Below are 18450 nucleotides of genomic sequence, written 5' to 3'. Positions count from 1 at the left end.
AAATCGTTATAGAAGACCCCCCTCTTCCTATTCAAAATAAAATTTTCAAATCTTTATAGAATGGCCGGGTCTAAGCGGGCCGGGTTTTCTATAATAATCAATATAATCTTAAATCTACTGACTATTCTAGAATATACTACATAATATAAAAATAGAAATTTGTGGTATATCATAATAATATATTAATTAATACGTTATTATTATTATTATTATTATTTATTATTCTATTCTATGGAACTATATTCGTTTTCACAACGATAAAGTAAGTTTAAAAACCACGCTAAAAAGATCAGCTATTGACGTCGTGGACTGTGGTAACCAGTATAATGTAATGTAACTATGACAGAGATATGACTGATAAGATCATAGCACTGTAAATGTTCGTTATCAATAACAATTTTAATATGACCAACGAATGTTGAATTTTTCATTTTGAATTTGATTTGACTTAGTGTGTACTGTGTACTGTGTACAAAATAAAAATTTGGCTAGCTAGCGAGCAGAGCAAGCGCCTTTTTTTTATATACAATTAAAAATGTTTATTATAGGGCCAGTCATTATTATGCCCTACCCTATCAAATATTGAAATGACGCCCCTGTATTTAGGAGTGTGTTGGGTCTATATCCTTCAGTAGAATGTTTGTTTTTCCCTGGTTTAAGAATAGGAATTATTATTCCCTTTTTCCATTCTTTAGGTATAACGCCTGTGTGCCATATATTGTTGTATATATTCAATAGAAATTTTTTTGCTGTTTTGCCGAGGTTTATAATAAAACAATAAGGGATACTATCGGGGCCAGGGCTTTTGCTCTGGCATTTATTGAGTGCCGTTTCCATTTCATTGAGTGTTATACTGGAGTTCAAGTCAATTTGGTCGCTATTGTTAGGGTTTATCATTGAGATTATTGGTGAGTTTTCGGATGGTGTTTTTATTCCATCTATAAATTCTTGTTTGTAGATTTTGTTACTAAAATTATCTTGGAAGTATGTGCCGTCTTTTGGAGATGATGTTGTCCCTTGTTCGTCAGATATATATATTTCTTGGTTTCGGTTTAGACCTTTCAATGAATGGATTTTGTTCCATGTCTTGGATGAGTTAGTTTTGGAGTTAATGCTGGTTGTGAATTCTTTCCATGAGTTTTTTTGCTTTTTTTTATTAAAAATTTGGCTTGGGCGCGCAGTTTTTTGAGTTGTATGAAATTTTCTAAGGTTTTATTTTTTTTGTACGTGATTAAGGCGTTCTTTTTATTGAATATAGCTCTTTTGATCTCGTCATTCCACCAAGGAACTTTGGGATTTTTGTTATGGTTTATACTGCTACCAATTGATATTTCTGCTGCTGAGGTAATTATGTTAGTTAATATTTTGACTATGTTTTCTAAATTGGATGGGTCATTATGTTGTATTTTGCTAATTTCTTCTTCTATAATATCGCTGAATAGTGTGCAGTTAGGTGTTTTTAGATTCCATCTACAGTTTTTATTCATATTAGTATCCCCTATCCTGGACATGAAGTTTGTGAGTATTGTTGGTTGGTCACTGCTATAGATATCAAGCAGCACTCTCCACTTGAGTCTTTGGGCTAAGGAGTATGTGCACATAGTTAAGTCTATGGAAGATAAAGTTCCATTGGCTAGGTTTATGTGAGTGGGAGATGTGTCATTTAGAATTACAATGTTTTCATTTTCTAGTATTTTTTCGTTTATCTTGCCTCTATAGTCTGTTTTTTTTTGATCCCCACATTGTGCAATGTGCATTAAAGTCGCCTAATATCATAAATGGCTTGGGGAGTTGTTTAATTATGTTTTCGATGTCGGTTAATTCGATTTTAGTTTGGTTGGGAAAATATAAGTTGCTTACATTTAAATTTATTGCATTGAGTTGTATAGAAATGGCTCAACCGTTTATTTGTTTGCTAGGAAAGAATGACTTGACATAGATTGCTACGCCACCACTGGCTCTTAAACCATTAGTTCTGTTTTTGGTGTAGCATATATAGTTCCTTAAAGTTTTATAGGTTTGGTCGGTAAAATTAGTTTCTTGTAAGCATAATCAGGCGAATGCTCGGCTATTAGTATTTTTAATTCATTTATTTATTTTTTTGAAAATCGTTAAGGTTCTATTGTATTAGTTTTGTGTTTTGTGTGTGGTTATTTTCTTTTTGATTTGCATTCATTGGAATTTTAAAAATTTGATTGGTTTATTTGTATAAGGGCTTTACGAGTGTAACTCTTGTGGAATTGCTTGGAATAGTAGATTAGATAATTTGGTGAGTTTGGTTATTGTTGCTCGGTCGTTTATTTTAGGTCTGATTATTTCGATGGTTTTTAACATTGAAGGTATGTCTACATTTGCTTCTTCACAGAGAGAATGAATGTTAATTGATTTATTGGAGAAATTTTCGATTATGTATTTGAATTGGTGAAAAGAGATATTGATTTCTTCGTTTTCAGTAAATAGGTCTTGTGCAGATTTGAGGTGGTCCTCAGGATTTATAGCAATATTTTCAAGAGAATTACTTTTTTTAAGTTTTTTAATTTGATCTTGAGATGTTTTCTTGTTTTTTTTGGATTCTTCTTTTTTTTTGGGTTTACTAAGCGACGAAATGGTATTTGATTTTCATTATCAGTTATATACGAATAGTTTTGTATCAGTTCGTTTACTGTTTTTTTGTCTCTAAAATATATACAAAATCGATTGTTCGATATACGGGACGCAAAAATGATGTTTAAGCAGTGTTATTTTGCTAAATGCTTTAACATATTCTATTTGTGGTTTATCGTTTATCGTGTTTACTATGATGGCTTGTTCTTTTTTAGGAAACGTTGTGTTAGTTGTTGTTTCGGCAAAGGTTTTTGTGTTGTTAGTTTTGGGTGGTGGTGGCAATTGAGATAATTCTTGGTTGTGCATGTTGGATAAAATATCCGTAGACATTTTATCGGTTTAATTGGCCGCTAAGTACCAGCGGCCGGTGTAATTATGCGTTGCAATTACGAGTAAGATAAGATTACATACCTATTTCACTGTTGATTGTTGTGTGCATGTATATACTGATATTGCTATCGGGTGCTAAGAAATACGGAACACACGTGTGCTTGGGACGGAGGTTAAACACGTACTGACAGATTTATTTGTCACTATGTTAGCTAGGGATTGACCAAAGGAATATTCTATATTGTAATCAAATAATAAGATATTGACAATTAAAAAAAAAAAAAAAAACAGAAATTTATGTATTTTAAATATTTAAGTACGCCATTAATTTTTGTAATAATAAAAATTCCTTCGAACAAGTTTTAGTAAAGATGTTCAAGATTTTTAATTTTTTTTCAAAATTTAAAACTGTCAAACCCAAGTCCCACAGTTTTGTCTAGCTTATGAACTGTTTTACGTGATTTTTTGTATTTTCTACAGCCCCCTTAATAAATGATAGAAATGTGAAGATTCTAATATAATTAACTCAAACAAAATAATAATGATAACTGAAAAATATCTTAAAACTCAATAAATTTGACATTAATCATTCAATATCAATAATTTTCTTCAGTACATATTCCATTGACTTAACTATTGTTTTTAAAATCCAAATAAGTTAAAATCTGCTTTTTTTTTTTTTAATAAACATTCCTTTAGTACTCGTGTAGGGATATCAGAGATTAGATTAATACTAAAAGACATTAGTAGAATCAAATATTTATATTTCAGATATATGATAAATTATAGTACATAGTATAAATAAACTATGATATAAAATATTAAAGTATGATCAATGAATTAAATTTAAATAATAAACGATTAAAATCTAACTTCACTGATTAAAAACTAATTAAACAGGGTATTATTTTATAGAAGACAAAATTTCTCAATATACATTTTTCGAAAAATTACTGTTGGTATGAAATTAATTATTTATTCATTTATATGCTGGAAAACGAAACGGGAATTGGGCTTTTATTTACACTTTGGATGTTGACATTAGCTTTTTTTTTTGTTCTTATCATGTTCGCTGTTATCAATTGTTATCAAAAATCGGGAGAACTTTACCCGTCCCTACCAGCCCTATTTCTGGATTACGTTCTTTACAAGATATTTTTTGTGTTAATACCGGTCCCACTGCGCAAGTGACGAGCGATAATTACGTTCGTTGTTATCAATGACTGTTTTGACGGCCGACGGGTGACGAGCACATTTTGTACACAATTCCAATTTCAACTCTCAACTCGTTCGTCAGTGTCTAGTCAGTACTTCTATTGTTTAGACTACCAATTCAAAAAAAGCCTTTCTTCCTTTTCCACCCAACAACATGCCAGTGTTTAAAGGTGAGTGAAATCAATTATTTAATACTCATTGCCGTTCATTAAATGTATTTTTTTGTGTTTACAGTAAAAGTTAAATGGGGAAAAGAAGTGTATCCTGATGTAGAGATAAATACAGATGAGCCGCCACTCGTGTTCAAGGCACAGCTATTTGCTTTGACCGGCGTCAATCCCGTTCGTCAAAAAGTGATGATGAAAGGTGGCACACTCAAAGACGACGTCTGGGGCAATGTACAAATCGTAGAAGGTCAAAATATACTCATGATGGGTAGTAAGGACGAAGATGTTCCTAAGGAACCTACGATCAAACCTATGTTTGTTGAAGATATGACTGAAACACAACTTGCCACTGTTGTTAGTTACTAGCTTTTACTACAATAATAACATCAATAGACCAATATTCTAATCGATAAATCTAATTGATTTTTAGACTAATATGCCTGCTGGTCTTACCAATTTGGGCAATACTTGTTATTTGAATGCAACTGTTCAGTGCCTCAAAACTGTTCCTGAATTGCGACAAGCCTTATCTGATTTTAATGCTGCATGTAAGTATTTAATAAGATGTATATTGTATTTATTTTTCTACTTATCTAATCAATTTTAGCATCTTCTACTTTATCAAATTTTGTACCGGCTGAAAAGATCACCATAGCATTAAGTAATTTATATCAAACCATGGAGAGTAACCAGACTATTCCACCACTTGTACTTTTACAAGTATTACATCAAGCATTCCCACGATTTGCTGAAAAAGTAGAAGGGCATTATATGCAACAGGTAAATTGAATGGCTAAATAATACTTTAAAATTGAATTGTATGATATTATGAAAATTTTTTAGTCATATTCTTTTTAAAAAATAACTTTCTTTCTACGTTAAAATGATGGATTTTTTTAAGGATGCTAATGAATGTTGGGTTGAACTTGTTCGAATGCTACAACAAAAGTTACCAGCTCTAAAAAATAAGAACGATGAAAAGCAAATAACTAATTACAAGTAAGCTTTTCTGTGTATACTTTTTAATTATAAATTGATCGTTATTTTTTTAGATCTGCAATTGATCAATTTTTTGGTGGTTCATTTGATGTTGAATGGAAATGTGTTGAAAGCGATGTGGAAGAAGTAACTAAAACAACTGAATCATTTCTTCAACTGAGTTGTTTTATATCCCAAGAAGTCAAGTACATGCATTCTGGATTAAAAAATGTAATTATTGAAGTATTATTTTTTAATAACAGAATTACAATTTTTTTTTATGTACTATGTATAGAGAATGCAAGAAAATATTACCAAACATTCACCTGTTCTTGGCAAAGATGCTGTTTATACAAAAACTGTAAGTTTTAAGTAAAAAATGTTTGGTAATTTACATAGTTTTAACATTGAATTGTTTATATTCTAGTCAAAAATTAAAAGACTGCCAGCATATCTGACTATTCAGTTTGTGCGATTTTTCTATAAAGAAAAGGATAGAATTAATGCAAAAATTTTAAAAGATATTAAATTTCCAATTGAATTTGATGCATTTGAACTGTGCACACCAGAACTTCAAGAGAAACTTGTACCAGTTAGAACCAAATTCCAGGTAAAATCAAGGCATTTCCTAGTGTATTGCTAAGTAGATTGGTTGTTATTATAACATTCAATAATCTGTAGGAGTTGGAAGATAAATTAGCCCATGTAGGAGTAAAGTCAACTGCAAAAGAATTAGCAGATTCTAAAAACGAAGAAAAACCTACAGCTCCATATTGGTTTGAAGATGGTAAATATTAATTATTACATAATAATAGGCATTACTAATATTTAAATTAATTTTTAAAATGTAAATATATATAATTACTAGCTGAATTACCCGGAATTACTCATGTGTAGTTTTTGCTTTCTCTAAATAAAAAGCTTAAATCAACAAACATTGTTATGTTTTAAAGAAGAAAAACATTTATTTTACTTTATTTAATCAAGAGCTAAATATTAGTTGTTACTGAATTATAAATAGAAATAATATTTACAAATAATTCTTATTACTCTATAGATTCTCTACACATTATTATTAAAAATTATTCTCTAATCCTTATCCTTATATATATATATATAAAAAAAACAGGCCTTTTTTATTTTCCAATTTTGTGATAATACTATTTTACATTTTCTCAATTTTTTTTTTCAGAATTATGCTAAACACTTCTGAGTGTAACCATATTGCCTGATATTTGTTTTTTTGTATAAGGGGAGGTAGAGGGGGTGGTATTTTTATAGTTCGATTCTGTGACAATATTATTTAACATTTTTCCAATCCCCTCTCTTCTCTCCTCCGACATAAAAAATTAAAAATCGGGCAATGTGGTAACATTCAGGAAGGTATTTGGAACAATTCTGTGAAAAAAACATATATAATATATAATTCACTCAATATAAATTGTAAATAACTTTCAATCTATAAAATGTATAGATATATATATTATATATTTATTATTTAATAATACAATACTTGAAAATCAAAAAGTTTACTTCACAGTACATATAAAAATAAAAAAATTATCTCTTCGTTAAAATTCAGATTTTCTTTATTATTAATCCAGAAAACTGTTGTTACGAACGTAATGTGTGAACGCGTAACAAATGTATATCTTGAGGTATTGTATGTTGTAATCTTATTAGAAGTAATAAACATACAAGGGCTTAATGTAATTTATTCGAGCGTAGCGAGAACATTTTTTAGAATTAATATATATTTTGTTAGTGCGTATGTATTCCCATAAATATATTTACCAATACACCACTGCTTATAACTATTAAGAAATTGAATAAATTATTAATAATTATTACAAAACTTTCAACAATTACTTTTGTTTAAACAGATTATGGTTCAAATAATTCCGGTTACTATTCTCTTCAAGCTGTCTTAACCCATAAAGGTAGATCAAGTTCTAGTGGCCATTATGTTGGTTGGGTTCGACATTCACCAACATCTGACAAATGGATTAAATGTGATGATGATACAGTTACATCGGTGACCACTGAAGATATACTTAAACTATCCGGTGGAGGTAGTACAATTTATTTATTTTTGTAATATTTTAAATTTAATTAAAATGCAATATTTATTTTCAACAGGTGATTGGCATTGTGCATATGTTCTACTGTATGGTCCAAAGCTTCTTCCAGCAGATAATTCATCAGCTTCTAGTTAAATTCATTCTGTTAGTTTTCTTTCACAAGAAAAAAATGGATTCCAAAACATATATATATATTTTTTAAAGCATTATTTCTTTTAATAATTATTTTTAATGTAAAGGAAATAAATATTATAGATTATGAAATAAAGAAACAATATTGTCAAAATAATTTATTTAAAATACAGTTTTTTTTAATTTATGAATAACATTGTTATGAGAATTTATCATTATTAATTTACCATTTAGTCATTTCTGTCTTTCCATAACAGGAATAATCAGCACATAAAAATAGTAGATATAAAATTACATTAAAAATATAAGTGAGGAATAAAATACTTGGTTCACAATCAACAACCCTATATGGAATATAAATTCTTGCAATACAGTTTCTTAAACTTGAAAGTTTCAAATATCCCTGGAAGCTTAATTCGGTGAAGATAATTTACACCTGAAAAAAATACTCTTAAAATAATGTAGTTATTTTAAAATTGTCATAACATAAAATAACCCTACTTATTAGATATAAAAATATCAGATAATAGTTACAATAATTGTGGTGCAATTTTGTATTTTACATTAGAAATATGATTGTCTTAATTTTAATAATAAATCAATAAAATCTTCAAACTTTTAAATCCTATGTGATGAAGTATTAACATAAATAACTAAGCTTAAATCATGTGATGTAGTAGTTAAGAAATAGTACAATGGATATAAATTATTAATTATATTGTAATGTAACTATTATATACTATAAACTAGTAATTTGTTCTAAACATACTCATCAATAATATTTATTGGTAAAATATAGAAATCAGCATAAATTATATACCAAATTGCACAAGATCATTTAATCTAATTAACATTATATGTTAAGCTTTTAAGAGAGCAAATTTTTTTTCAAATAAAATTATAATTTAGAAACAATGATTTACACCAGTTACCTTATGCTATAAACTTCAATAAACAATTGATCATGCTATGAAGTATTTTTAACTTGATTAAAATTAGTTTTTCAAAATAAATTATAGTAATTATTTTGCAGTACATTAAACACTATGTATTGATGTTAATATATAACATATATATAAATTATATACATATATAATATATAACATATATCATCATTGAAGTCCTTATGTTAATTATATTTTTACTATAGTTATAGATTAAATTTACCTCTTTTTATGTGCATGTAAGGATTCTTGTCCACTATCTTCTTCACTTGAATTTCCATCACTAGAACTGCTTGAACTACTAGAACTACTTGAACAACTAGAACTATCTGATGCAAGACCAGTATGATTTTTCAAGTCTACAGAATCAGCGATGGCAGCTAACTCAGGCTCTTTATTTTTCAACACTTTATACCACTTTCGTGACAGTTTTGGTCGTCCTCTGACTGTTTTATGCCATACCACAGGAAAATTGGTACGACTACAAAAATTTTGGGTAACTGCAATGGTAGTATCTAAATTAAGAACTACATGCCACCATCCGCCAGGTACATACACAGTTTCACCAGGTTTTTGAAGTATCTCAATCTAAAAATTTTAAATTAAATTTACTTAATAGGTTTGTTTTTTACAATCATCTTATAAGTTTACAATATATAAGTTATATTTTATAAATAAAATCTACATTATTAAGATTCAAATACAGCAAGCAGTAATACATATTTAAAAACCTTTAAAATGTACATCAAATTTATAAATATTGTTATTTAAACTATTATTTAAATAAAACCAACTGGTGCACAATCCTTAGGCCACGTTGGCAACTGGGTACGAGGATAGATGACTTTAAACCAAGTGATTGCTTCATCGCGTTGTTTTCCACCCTCAGCTGAGGTAACTTTAATAAGCTCTTTAGGTGTATGAGTAGGAAATAAGCACCATCTAAAAAAATATTTCATCATCAACAAGTATAACACCTTATAATGAAAATCAATAAATAATTTAAACCTTTTGTGTCCAATAATTAATGAATTCCAAGCACTGGTACCTAATGGATCTATGTGGATTCCTGTTCCTGATCTAGAAGGACCCATCACAAACCATCTATAGGGAGGTCTTTTTTTTTCTCCTGCATATTTAAATAAATCATCTTGAAAATATATGGGTATATCATAATCATCCAATAACTTTTTTCTACGATGATGCTGTAAAAAAATTAAATACAAAAATATATTTTATTAAATAACATATGAATGCATACTAATATGTTCACAATATTTAAAGACTATTTATCTTTTTATACTAATTGACATCTTATAAAATGATACACGTACTATTAATTCAAGTACATAGTAAACGTATTGAGAATAAAAAATGTAGCTTACATCACCAAAACTACTGTCAAATATGTATAAAGGACTATCATCTTTATTATTATTCATGTAATGAACAAAATATTTCATTTTCATTTTAACACTGTATCCTTGATTGTCTTCTCCACATTTAAATCTTTGGTTACGATATTTTTTCCCTATTCTCTAAAAAAACATAAAATAGTTTAGTGGCATAGCTCATTTTCTATATTATACATTGTGGATAAATCAATTATAATATACTTCTAATGTCCATTTATATGATGCTCTCCAATTTCTTTGTATTCCTTCTATCACAACTGGTTTGTATGGTCGTTCATACTTTTCTACAAATACATTTGGACTCACAATTTCTACATTTATACGTTCTACATTATCTTGAACTTTTGTAAATGGCTTAAAATTGTCTGCATAACTATGAGCATACCATGCATATTTATCACTTAATTCTAGAAAAAATATATTATAAATGATTGAAAATAATTAATTAAAACATTAAGTATTCTATCAAAATGTTTGCTAAAATAAACTAATCAAACACTGTCAGATTCTGACAGAGCTATTAGAGTTATCATTGAAATTATTTCTGTTTTTTAATCAGGTGATGTTTGTTTAGACGAATATGGCTTATATTTAAACATATTCAATATATTTTAGAATTGCATAATATAGTCATCAAATTATAAAAAAAAAAACAATAGGTATAATTTAATATATTACGTTATATTAATATAAATTATCAAAAGTGCATGTCAATATTATAATAATTCAATCAACCTATGATTAAATAAATTGTAATAAATTGTAATTATTTAAGTAAATTTTAATTTCATTTAACATAATATTCTAATGAATAATTAACAAGCTATAGAGGTAACATATTTAATTCATAATTGCTTTAATATATTTATGCTTATATTAAATATATTATATATGAGGATTTGAAAAAGTTATGCGTATAATTTAATTTTAAATAAATAGTTTAGGTTTAAATAAGTATTTAAATTTGAGAACTATAATGATTACTCTTATTATAACTATAATCAGTGGTGTAACTGGGAAAAAACCAAGGGGGGCAATATAATATATTTATTATTACCAAAAACCTGACACCCCCCCCTCATCAGTTAAAACATATTTTTATTGTATGTATTTTATATACTATATCTAATTGTTTGATTTTACATAAGTCTTTTAACTCATTTCATGGTTAAGATAAACATAAATTGTAGGTAGCATGTACTAGGTACCAATATTGTTAAATAATATCCATAAGAGTTCATTAATAAAAGGTGCTATTTGTACTGTTGGACTATCCTTGAGGGGGGGGGGCAAAATTATACCTTTATCTCTAAAAAAATTGTCAGATGGGGCACTTTCTCCCCTAGCACCCCCAAAATTACGCCAATGACTACAATAATTATAACTAGGGCCCAGATTTAAATGCACTTAAAACCATTCAAAAATGCTCTAAAAAATACCTGAAAATATCCTTAAAAAATGCATTTTACCACAAAAATTAACTTAAAAATGAAAAAATAACTTTAAAAATAAAATATTTTTTTTTTATTTTGGGCATTATTTAACACACTATTTAAAACATTAAAATCACATTCACACGTAATACAAGCAAAATCTGCTAGGTAATACGAACTTAAGTTAATTTGTTATTTGACCTAATACTGGTGACGTTCCATAGTCAATAATAAGATAAAAACTGAATAGAAAAATAAAGATTGACAATGTGCATGGAAAAATCTGATAAACCTACTTAAATATCAAAAAAATAATTTTTATTTTGATTTTATTTTGAATAGGCTAAATTTGTTTAGTAAATCGAACAAATATGCATTAAAAACCAACAAAATGACCCAATAATACTAAAAATGCTCTAAAAACGAAAAAACGTCAAAATATGCAAAAAAATGCTTTATAAAATTTCTAGTTTTGAAGCCCTCGTTACATGAAACGAATTATGTTCTTAAAGAGCATTGTGTATGATTAACCAAAAAAATATGCACTTTGCATGGAAATCCGGGCCCTAATTGTAACTAAATATTAGCAAGAATACTCGTAATCATTATAATTTTGTAATTTTGTAATACCTGGTCGTGCTTTATTTTTGGCTTCCTGAATTCTTTTCCTCGTCCTGGTTTCTGAGCTGTTAGAAGAATCACTCATTTTGTCGTAAGTATTAATTGATTTTTTCGTAGTACAAAAACTATTTCTTTAAAATTATTAATAAGTTCTAAGTGTAGAAAAAATAATTCTAATAATTACTTGAGCACAAGACTAAATTTTAAAATTCAATCAAATTTCAAAAAAATAATAATGTAGTGAAAATCAACATTAAAATCGTATTTGAATATAAATCTATAACAGTATTACAAAAATATAATTATTCTTTATAATACTAAATCTTGACTGATTTATTTTGTTAAATTTAGAAAATAAACATAACCTTTTAAGTAAACCTTAGGTTTGGTTCTGTGATAAAATTGTCTTAAACAAAAACTATTAAAAATAAACGGCTTTTTTCAAAGAGATTATGATGATAATGCGGTTATTTAGATCTAAATTGCCGGATAAGTAATAAATGATAATATTTGTCAATTTGTTAACAAATTCGAAATTATTTCAGGCTTAACGCAATGATTTCAAGCCTTTGGCCATCATACACTTATTTGTGTTTGAGGATTATAGCATATCACCATGTAATATGTAACATATAACATGTAACCAATGTATAACAAAACCTATTATATTACTTGTAGATACTTTTAATTATTTAAATATTATAAATGTTTTGATAATGACTTTAACTTATGATTGTAAAAATTGTGAATTAACTGTGGTATACATTTTTTACGGTAAGTTTTTAAAAATAAAACGGTGAATAATGTGTGTGTTTTAAGTATTAAATAAGTAGATTCTTGTTATGTCGAACGTCACTATTTCGAATTTTTAATTTATCTCGAACTACGTTGAAATCCCATTGAAACTTTTATTACATTAATTAAATTAATATTTAATTTAAATAAATAACATTATCAATAGCATAATCATTTATTATTATTATTTATCTATAAGCTTATGTGTTTTGTGTTTGTATGTTAAACTTACAACACATATTTAATTTTTTTTATTTGAACTGTTATTTTAATGTATGGGGTTAATTATTTGATTTATATTTGATTTTATGCAAACATGTATTATTTATATTATTAAATTTAGTCTTAAATGTTGGGGGTTGGATCACATATAATTTTTGAATACATAGCATTTTTGATTTAATTTATTATTGTTGATTTTGTTTATGTATTTATATAATTCAAATAATGTATTGAAATTTATATATTCATTAAGAAATAATTTTAACTGAGGATTTTATGATACATTTTTATTATTAAATCTTAAATATAGGTATTAATTTTTATTCTTTTTGAAAATTTAAGTGGTAAAACTCATAACCAGAATTAAACAACATTTCACATCAAGTGGCAGGTTGTTAATATTAATTAACTAATAAAATCATTGCAACTTTCAGATATAAAATGATTCAATGTGAACATCAGAAAGACATCCCATCAAAATCTATTATTTTTGTCAGACTACATACATGTATAGTGAAGGTTGTTTACTGTACTTATTGTTAGTAAAAAGAACACTTTAGTAAATAAATTGTATTTGTGTTTCTATTTATGGTTTAAATATGTCTGAAAGAATAAAGTTATATATCTTCCTTACTTTTTTATGTTTATAATATTGATACTTATGACTAGTACTAGAATATAATATTAAACTAGTATACATTTACAACAAAAATAATTATTAAACCGTTATATTTTAATTTCTTTCTTTCAGTATTATCTTATTTTGTGTCAGTTTCTTTTTATTTAGTCCATTATCCAATAACATTCATAAATATTATATTATTTAGTATAGAATTGCATAAAATATCTTTAGGTTCATACTGAATAATAATTATCATTTAATTTTGTTGTTTAGGTACTAGTACATTTCTTAATATTTTGTATTGCGTTTATAAAATCTGATATGAATCATTCTTCTAGAATCACATCATTCTCATTTTTGCTGCATACAATATTTTCATGTATTTCACTGTTCCAAACAAAGCCATCAGTTATTACTAATAATCCTAGAATTTTTTTATACAGTTTTATTAATTATATAACTTAAAATTATAAAGGTTGATGTAAACAAAAAATTTAATTTATTATTACCTATATAATATAAATCAAAATTAAACGTGAGTAGGTATTATGATTGATATAAGATTTAAATTATTGTTTAAAAATATGATATAGTTTAAATTTTTTGGTGACAGCCTATTTTGACAATTATTTGTTAGCAATCCAGCTTTCGAAAATATCCGCTCAGAAGGAACTGAAGTCGATGGTATACAGAGATATTTTAGTTGAAGTTTGTATAATTTGGGCATTATCATCTTGTGCTGTTTCCAAAAATCTAAACTATTTTTTCCTCGGTGCAAATGGGGTAACTCTAAGTACTGAGGCATCATTAATGTTGCAGAAACATTTGGACATATGACGCTTCTGACTTCTGTCACTTTTTGATCAAAATTATCCCATTAAGAATAAGAGGACCCTGTTGAAGTTAAGGAAGCTGGTATTTCGCTTATATTATCAATATTATCACCAGCATCATTATTAAAAGCCAATATAATTATGAAACCATATTCATTTTAATTGCTTTTTATAGTTTTATATTATAGAGCTACAAAATCAGAACTTTATTCATAACACATAAGACATTTGTAATTTTACATGTTTAAATTCTGGTCAGTTTAAAGTGTAAGTTAATTTTGCTGTCAAGTTTTATATTTGATGTTATATATATACTTAAATATCTACTTACAGGCCATATTCACTCAAAGTTAAAATTATTTTAGGTATATATACATGTAGGTACCTACCTATAAAATACATACCTGTTTACAAACTTGGTAATTTATAATAAATACATTAATATATCTGACTTTATAATTGTTAAGTAATACTTGAAACTAGTTTTGAACACTTTCATTAGGCATTATTAAATAAAAATGAAACTAGAGTAAAATATTGTATACTGTATGTGTGTATGGTTGTATGAAATATTTAAGTATTGTATGGGGGAGGGGTAGGGGCAAAGCCTCTCATGTTTTGTGTTTGTTAAACGGGGGTGGTGGTCCGTAAAACTTTTTACTTGCCTCCCCATTTAAAATATAGTTTGGCGCCACTGTGCACCACTGTCCGAAACTATTATTATAATTTTATTTGTAATATTCCACTCACAGAGCCCAACTTAGGAAATATGGGCCCGGGGCAGTATAATCTTAGGAGCCTTTAATATTTGTTTAATGTAATTTAAAAATTATAGTCAACATTAAAATAACATTATTGCATTAATGAATAAAAGTTTTATTTACAGACCAAAAATTAATTGTTAATACTCGTATTATATTTAAAAATAATTATTAAGTACCGGTAAAAATGAAAAATATTAATTATTTATTAATGTTTACTAAATTACATAAATAAAAATTTAAGTCAATGGTTTCTTTCGAGATTTTAATTCACTAAATTTCTGAATTAAATCTGAAAAATCCAATGTGTCAGTTATTTCCCTTTCAGCAGATAGACGAACGAGTGAGTTTAATTTTTCTTGGTGAAGGGACGTTCTTCTGGCGTTTTCAGTAAGTTCTAATTTTGAATTTGTTCTTTCTGCTTCACGATTCGAAATTGGCAAAGTTAAATAAATTCGTAGAGAAATGCACACATTTGGAAAAACTTTTTTTAAATTATTCTCATGTACATATAAGTAAATATTTTTAAGGAGTAATTATTGGTAATTTTAACTGCATTACATAACTTGAAAAGTACACAATCTCATGTTTTATATTAGTTATATCAATATCATCTTCAAATGTGCTAATAAATATGTCGGCAGAAGTCTGTTAATAATTCTAATCCAAATTTTGTAATAAACCCAAAAATATTACAAACATTATTATATGCGTTTAATCTTTTATCAAGTTCAGTAACTAAACGATCAATAATAACGTAAAAAGTATCAAGCTCTAACTTTCTTATACCACAAAAGTTTGAATTTCCTTCTATTGTACCATTCGAGAATTTTTTTTTCTTACACTTTTTTCAACACAGAGCAGAATATTTGTTGATAATACCCTTGCTTTGTTTTCAAAATATATAAACTTCTCTCTTAATGAACTAACATAAGTTTTTAATCCTTTCAATAAATTTACGGCTGTAAATAAATCTATTCCCGGTTTTTAAAGGTATTTACTAACACTGTTAAACTGCGATAAATTTTCACTCCATAACTGCCATAAAAGTTGTTTTAAATTTTATCGTTTTATTTTTTATTGATTTAGCCTCATGACGATTTTCTTGTTTTTCATTACAATTTTCAAAAATAACTGTTAATGTACATATTATTTGGTCATAATTTAAGATAATAGTATATACTAATTATACAATTACATGGACGTGCCAGTGGCGTGTTCAGAATTTTTGTTGTGGATGGGCCACCAATTTTTTTCTATTTATAAATCTTTTTCATTGATCATCTGACTTACACTAATCTAGTACTTATATAAAAATGTGAATGGGCACATGCTTACCGGGCCCACCCCCTAAACATGCTACTGGGACGTTCGTATGGACTAGAAAGGAACTATAAGGAATATAAGAAATTGTATTAATTATATCAGGATGATTATGATTTTTTTAAACACTTTAATTTTATAACTCCTATTAAATTTACTACTACTCGTATTTAATATAAAAAAAATTAATAATTATTTTATATTTACCATTTAAGTTAGTTGTATTTTCATAGAATTTAAAATTTTTTTTTACAAATTTGACAACTAACTAGTTTTGTCAACATTTTTTTTGAAATGCTCCCACACCAAGAAACGCTGCTTACTGCCGGGTCTCATTTTAAACTTTAAAAAAAAACTGGATTGTATCTTTAATATTTATTATAATTATTCGAAAAAATTGATAATTATATTACTTAATTTTTATAACATACTACTTACTATAGGCCAATACATAGTACATACGATTTTAAATATAACAATTTTAACGTATAAAATGAACAATTAACGATAACAAATATACGATACAAGTTGTATCATACAATATACAAATAAAATTAAAATATACCGAAATAACAAATAATCCATATGATCAAAATTTAAAATTATTATTCATGATAGCATTGATTTTATAATATATTATAAAATCAATGATAATAGATATAAATATAATAATAATAGAAACCATTTCTTAAACTATTCCAGATAGTACAGAAACAGAATAAGTACAGAATTTGTATAGAAAATGTATAGATAATTATTTTTATTTATATTCGTATAACATACCCAGTGCGGTGCGGGTCGCAGGATAATAAAGTCCTCCACTCGTCATCAAGCAGATGCAAATGCTATTTTGATTAAAGTATAAACTAGTAAATATAAAAACAGTAATTATTAATTAGTAATTAATAATTTTTCATTCGATTATTTTATCTCAATTGTTCCCATCACTACGGATTACCCATTAGGCGGAGTAGGCGCCCGCCTTAGCGCCTCACTCATTTAAGAGGTCCTGTGAAAACGGAAAACTATACTTATTTTTTTTTATTTAATAATACATGTATTTTATTTACGAATTTACGGAACAAAAGTCATTATGAAATATAATATATAAATTAAGTTGTAGGCGTTATAGGCAGTAATAATAACACAATTATTTTGAAAAAAATAGAAATAATATAATTTATTGATTTTCATTGCAAATAAAAAAATTAAATAAACACAATTTTGTTTATAAATAATAGCTGGTTATTATTAAAGCTGTTTATTTTAATTATTGGATAGTAATGTTAAAAATGTATGTAAAAAATTATTTTGTAGGGCCCAACATTTTAATTGCTTAGAGGCCCACAAATATTTAATCCGGCACTGATTGTTATGAATTAACTAATAAAATACAAAATATAATTGAATAAAATATAAATTGAAAATTATAAATTAAATCTTCAAAACATATCTCATTACATATTTTTTTTTAAATCATCTTCAAGAAATGAATACTTGTTTTGATAAGAAAAAAATGTTATTGTTAAATCGACATAAAAATACTAAAGCCTGTATTAATAACTTCATGTTAGTTACGAGTTTGTACAATGACAGACTTTAAAAGTCATTTTAGACTTAACAGGAATTCAGTCAAGGTAATAATTTTCAATATTAAAATAATAACTCATTTTTTGTTATAATTTTTTTTATTATTTAAATATATTTATATTTCTTTATTATTAATCTTGCTTTTCCTTATTAACTTCCATATTTTCACTTTCCATTATAACCACAGAATATAATAATGTTATAACACAGTCGACTGTCGAGTGTGCTTGTCACTTGATACTATAAAAATGTGAAATACTGAAATGTCTTGCAAATCACATAAATGATATAAAATTAGAATTTGGCGCGTAGTTTTTATCAAATCCATCTGAATTTTTATTTGTCCAACCGGATAATAACGGATTCCTGATAGTACAATCCGCT

General features: G+C 26.8%; 2 protein-coding genes and 1 long non-coding RNA gene across 3 annotated transcripts; 2 read left to right on the top strand and 1 right to left on the bottom strand.

Moving 5' to 3' along the window:
- The first annotated feature begins 4142 nt into the window (after window positions 1-4142).
- LOC112682216 (ubiquitin carboxyl-terminal hydrolase 14) lies at window positions 4143-7593 on the top strand. Its single transcript, XM_025552731.1, has 11 exons — window positions 4143-4319; window positions 4384-4670; window positions 4747-4864; window positions 4924-5096; window positions 5218-5315; window positions 5369-5525; window positions 5590-5655; window positions 5722-5904; window positions 5976-6081; window positions 7178-7366; window positions 7434-7593. The coding sequence occupies exons 1-11, from the start codon at window positions 4304-4306 to the stop codon at window positions 7508-7510; spliced, it is 1470 nt and encodes a 489-aa protein (XP_025408516.1). The 5' UTR covers window positions 4143-4303; the 3' UTR covers window positions 7511-7593.
- Window positions 7594-7664: 71 nt separating this feature from the next.
- On the bottom strand, window positions 7665-12093 carry LOC112682219 (bifunctional arginine demethylase and lysyl-hydroxylase PSR). Its single transcript, XM_025552733.1, has 7 exons — window positions 11930-12093; window positions 10068-10273; window positions 9837-9989; window positions 9460-9656; window positions 9246-9393; window positions 8675-9039; window positions 7665-7943 (listed from the first exon to the last, which is right to left on the bottom strand). Exons 1-7 carry the CDS (start codon window positions 12003-12005, stop codon window positions 7919-7921), a joined length of 1170 nt encoding a protein of 389 aa, XP_025408518.1. The 5' UTR covers window positions 12006-12093; the 3' UTR covers window positions 7665-7918.
- Window positions 12094-12227: 134 nt separating this feature from the next.
- LOC112682213 lies at window positions 12228-13570 on the top strand. The gene is made up of 2 exons (XR_003148469.1): window positions 12228-12694; window positions 13372-13570. It is a non-coding gene; the product is annotated as an uncharacterized LOC112682213 (long non-coding RNA).
- Window positions 13571-18450: the final 4880 nt, after the last annotated feature.

Source organism: Sipha flava, unplaced genomic scaffold (genome assembly GCF_003268045.1).
Source record: "Sipha flava isolate LNK unplaced genomic scaffold, YSA_version1 200_pilon_pilon, whole genome shotgun sequence".
NCBI lineage: Eukaryota > Metazoa > Arthropoda > Insecta > Hemiptera > Aphididae > Sipha > Sipha flava.
Note: the sequence above shows the minus strand (reverse complement) of the source record. Positions and strands in the feature narration are given on the sequence as shown.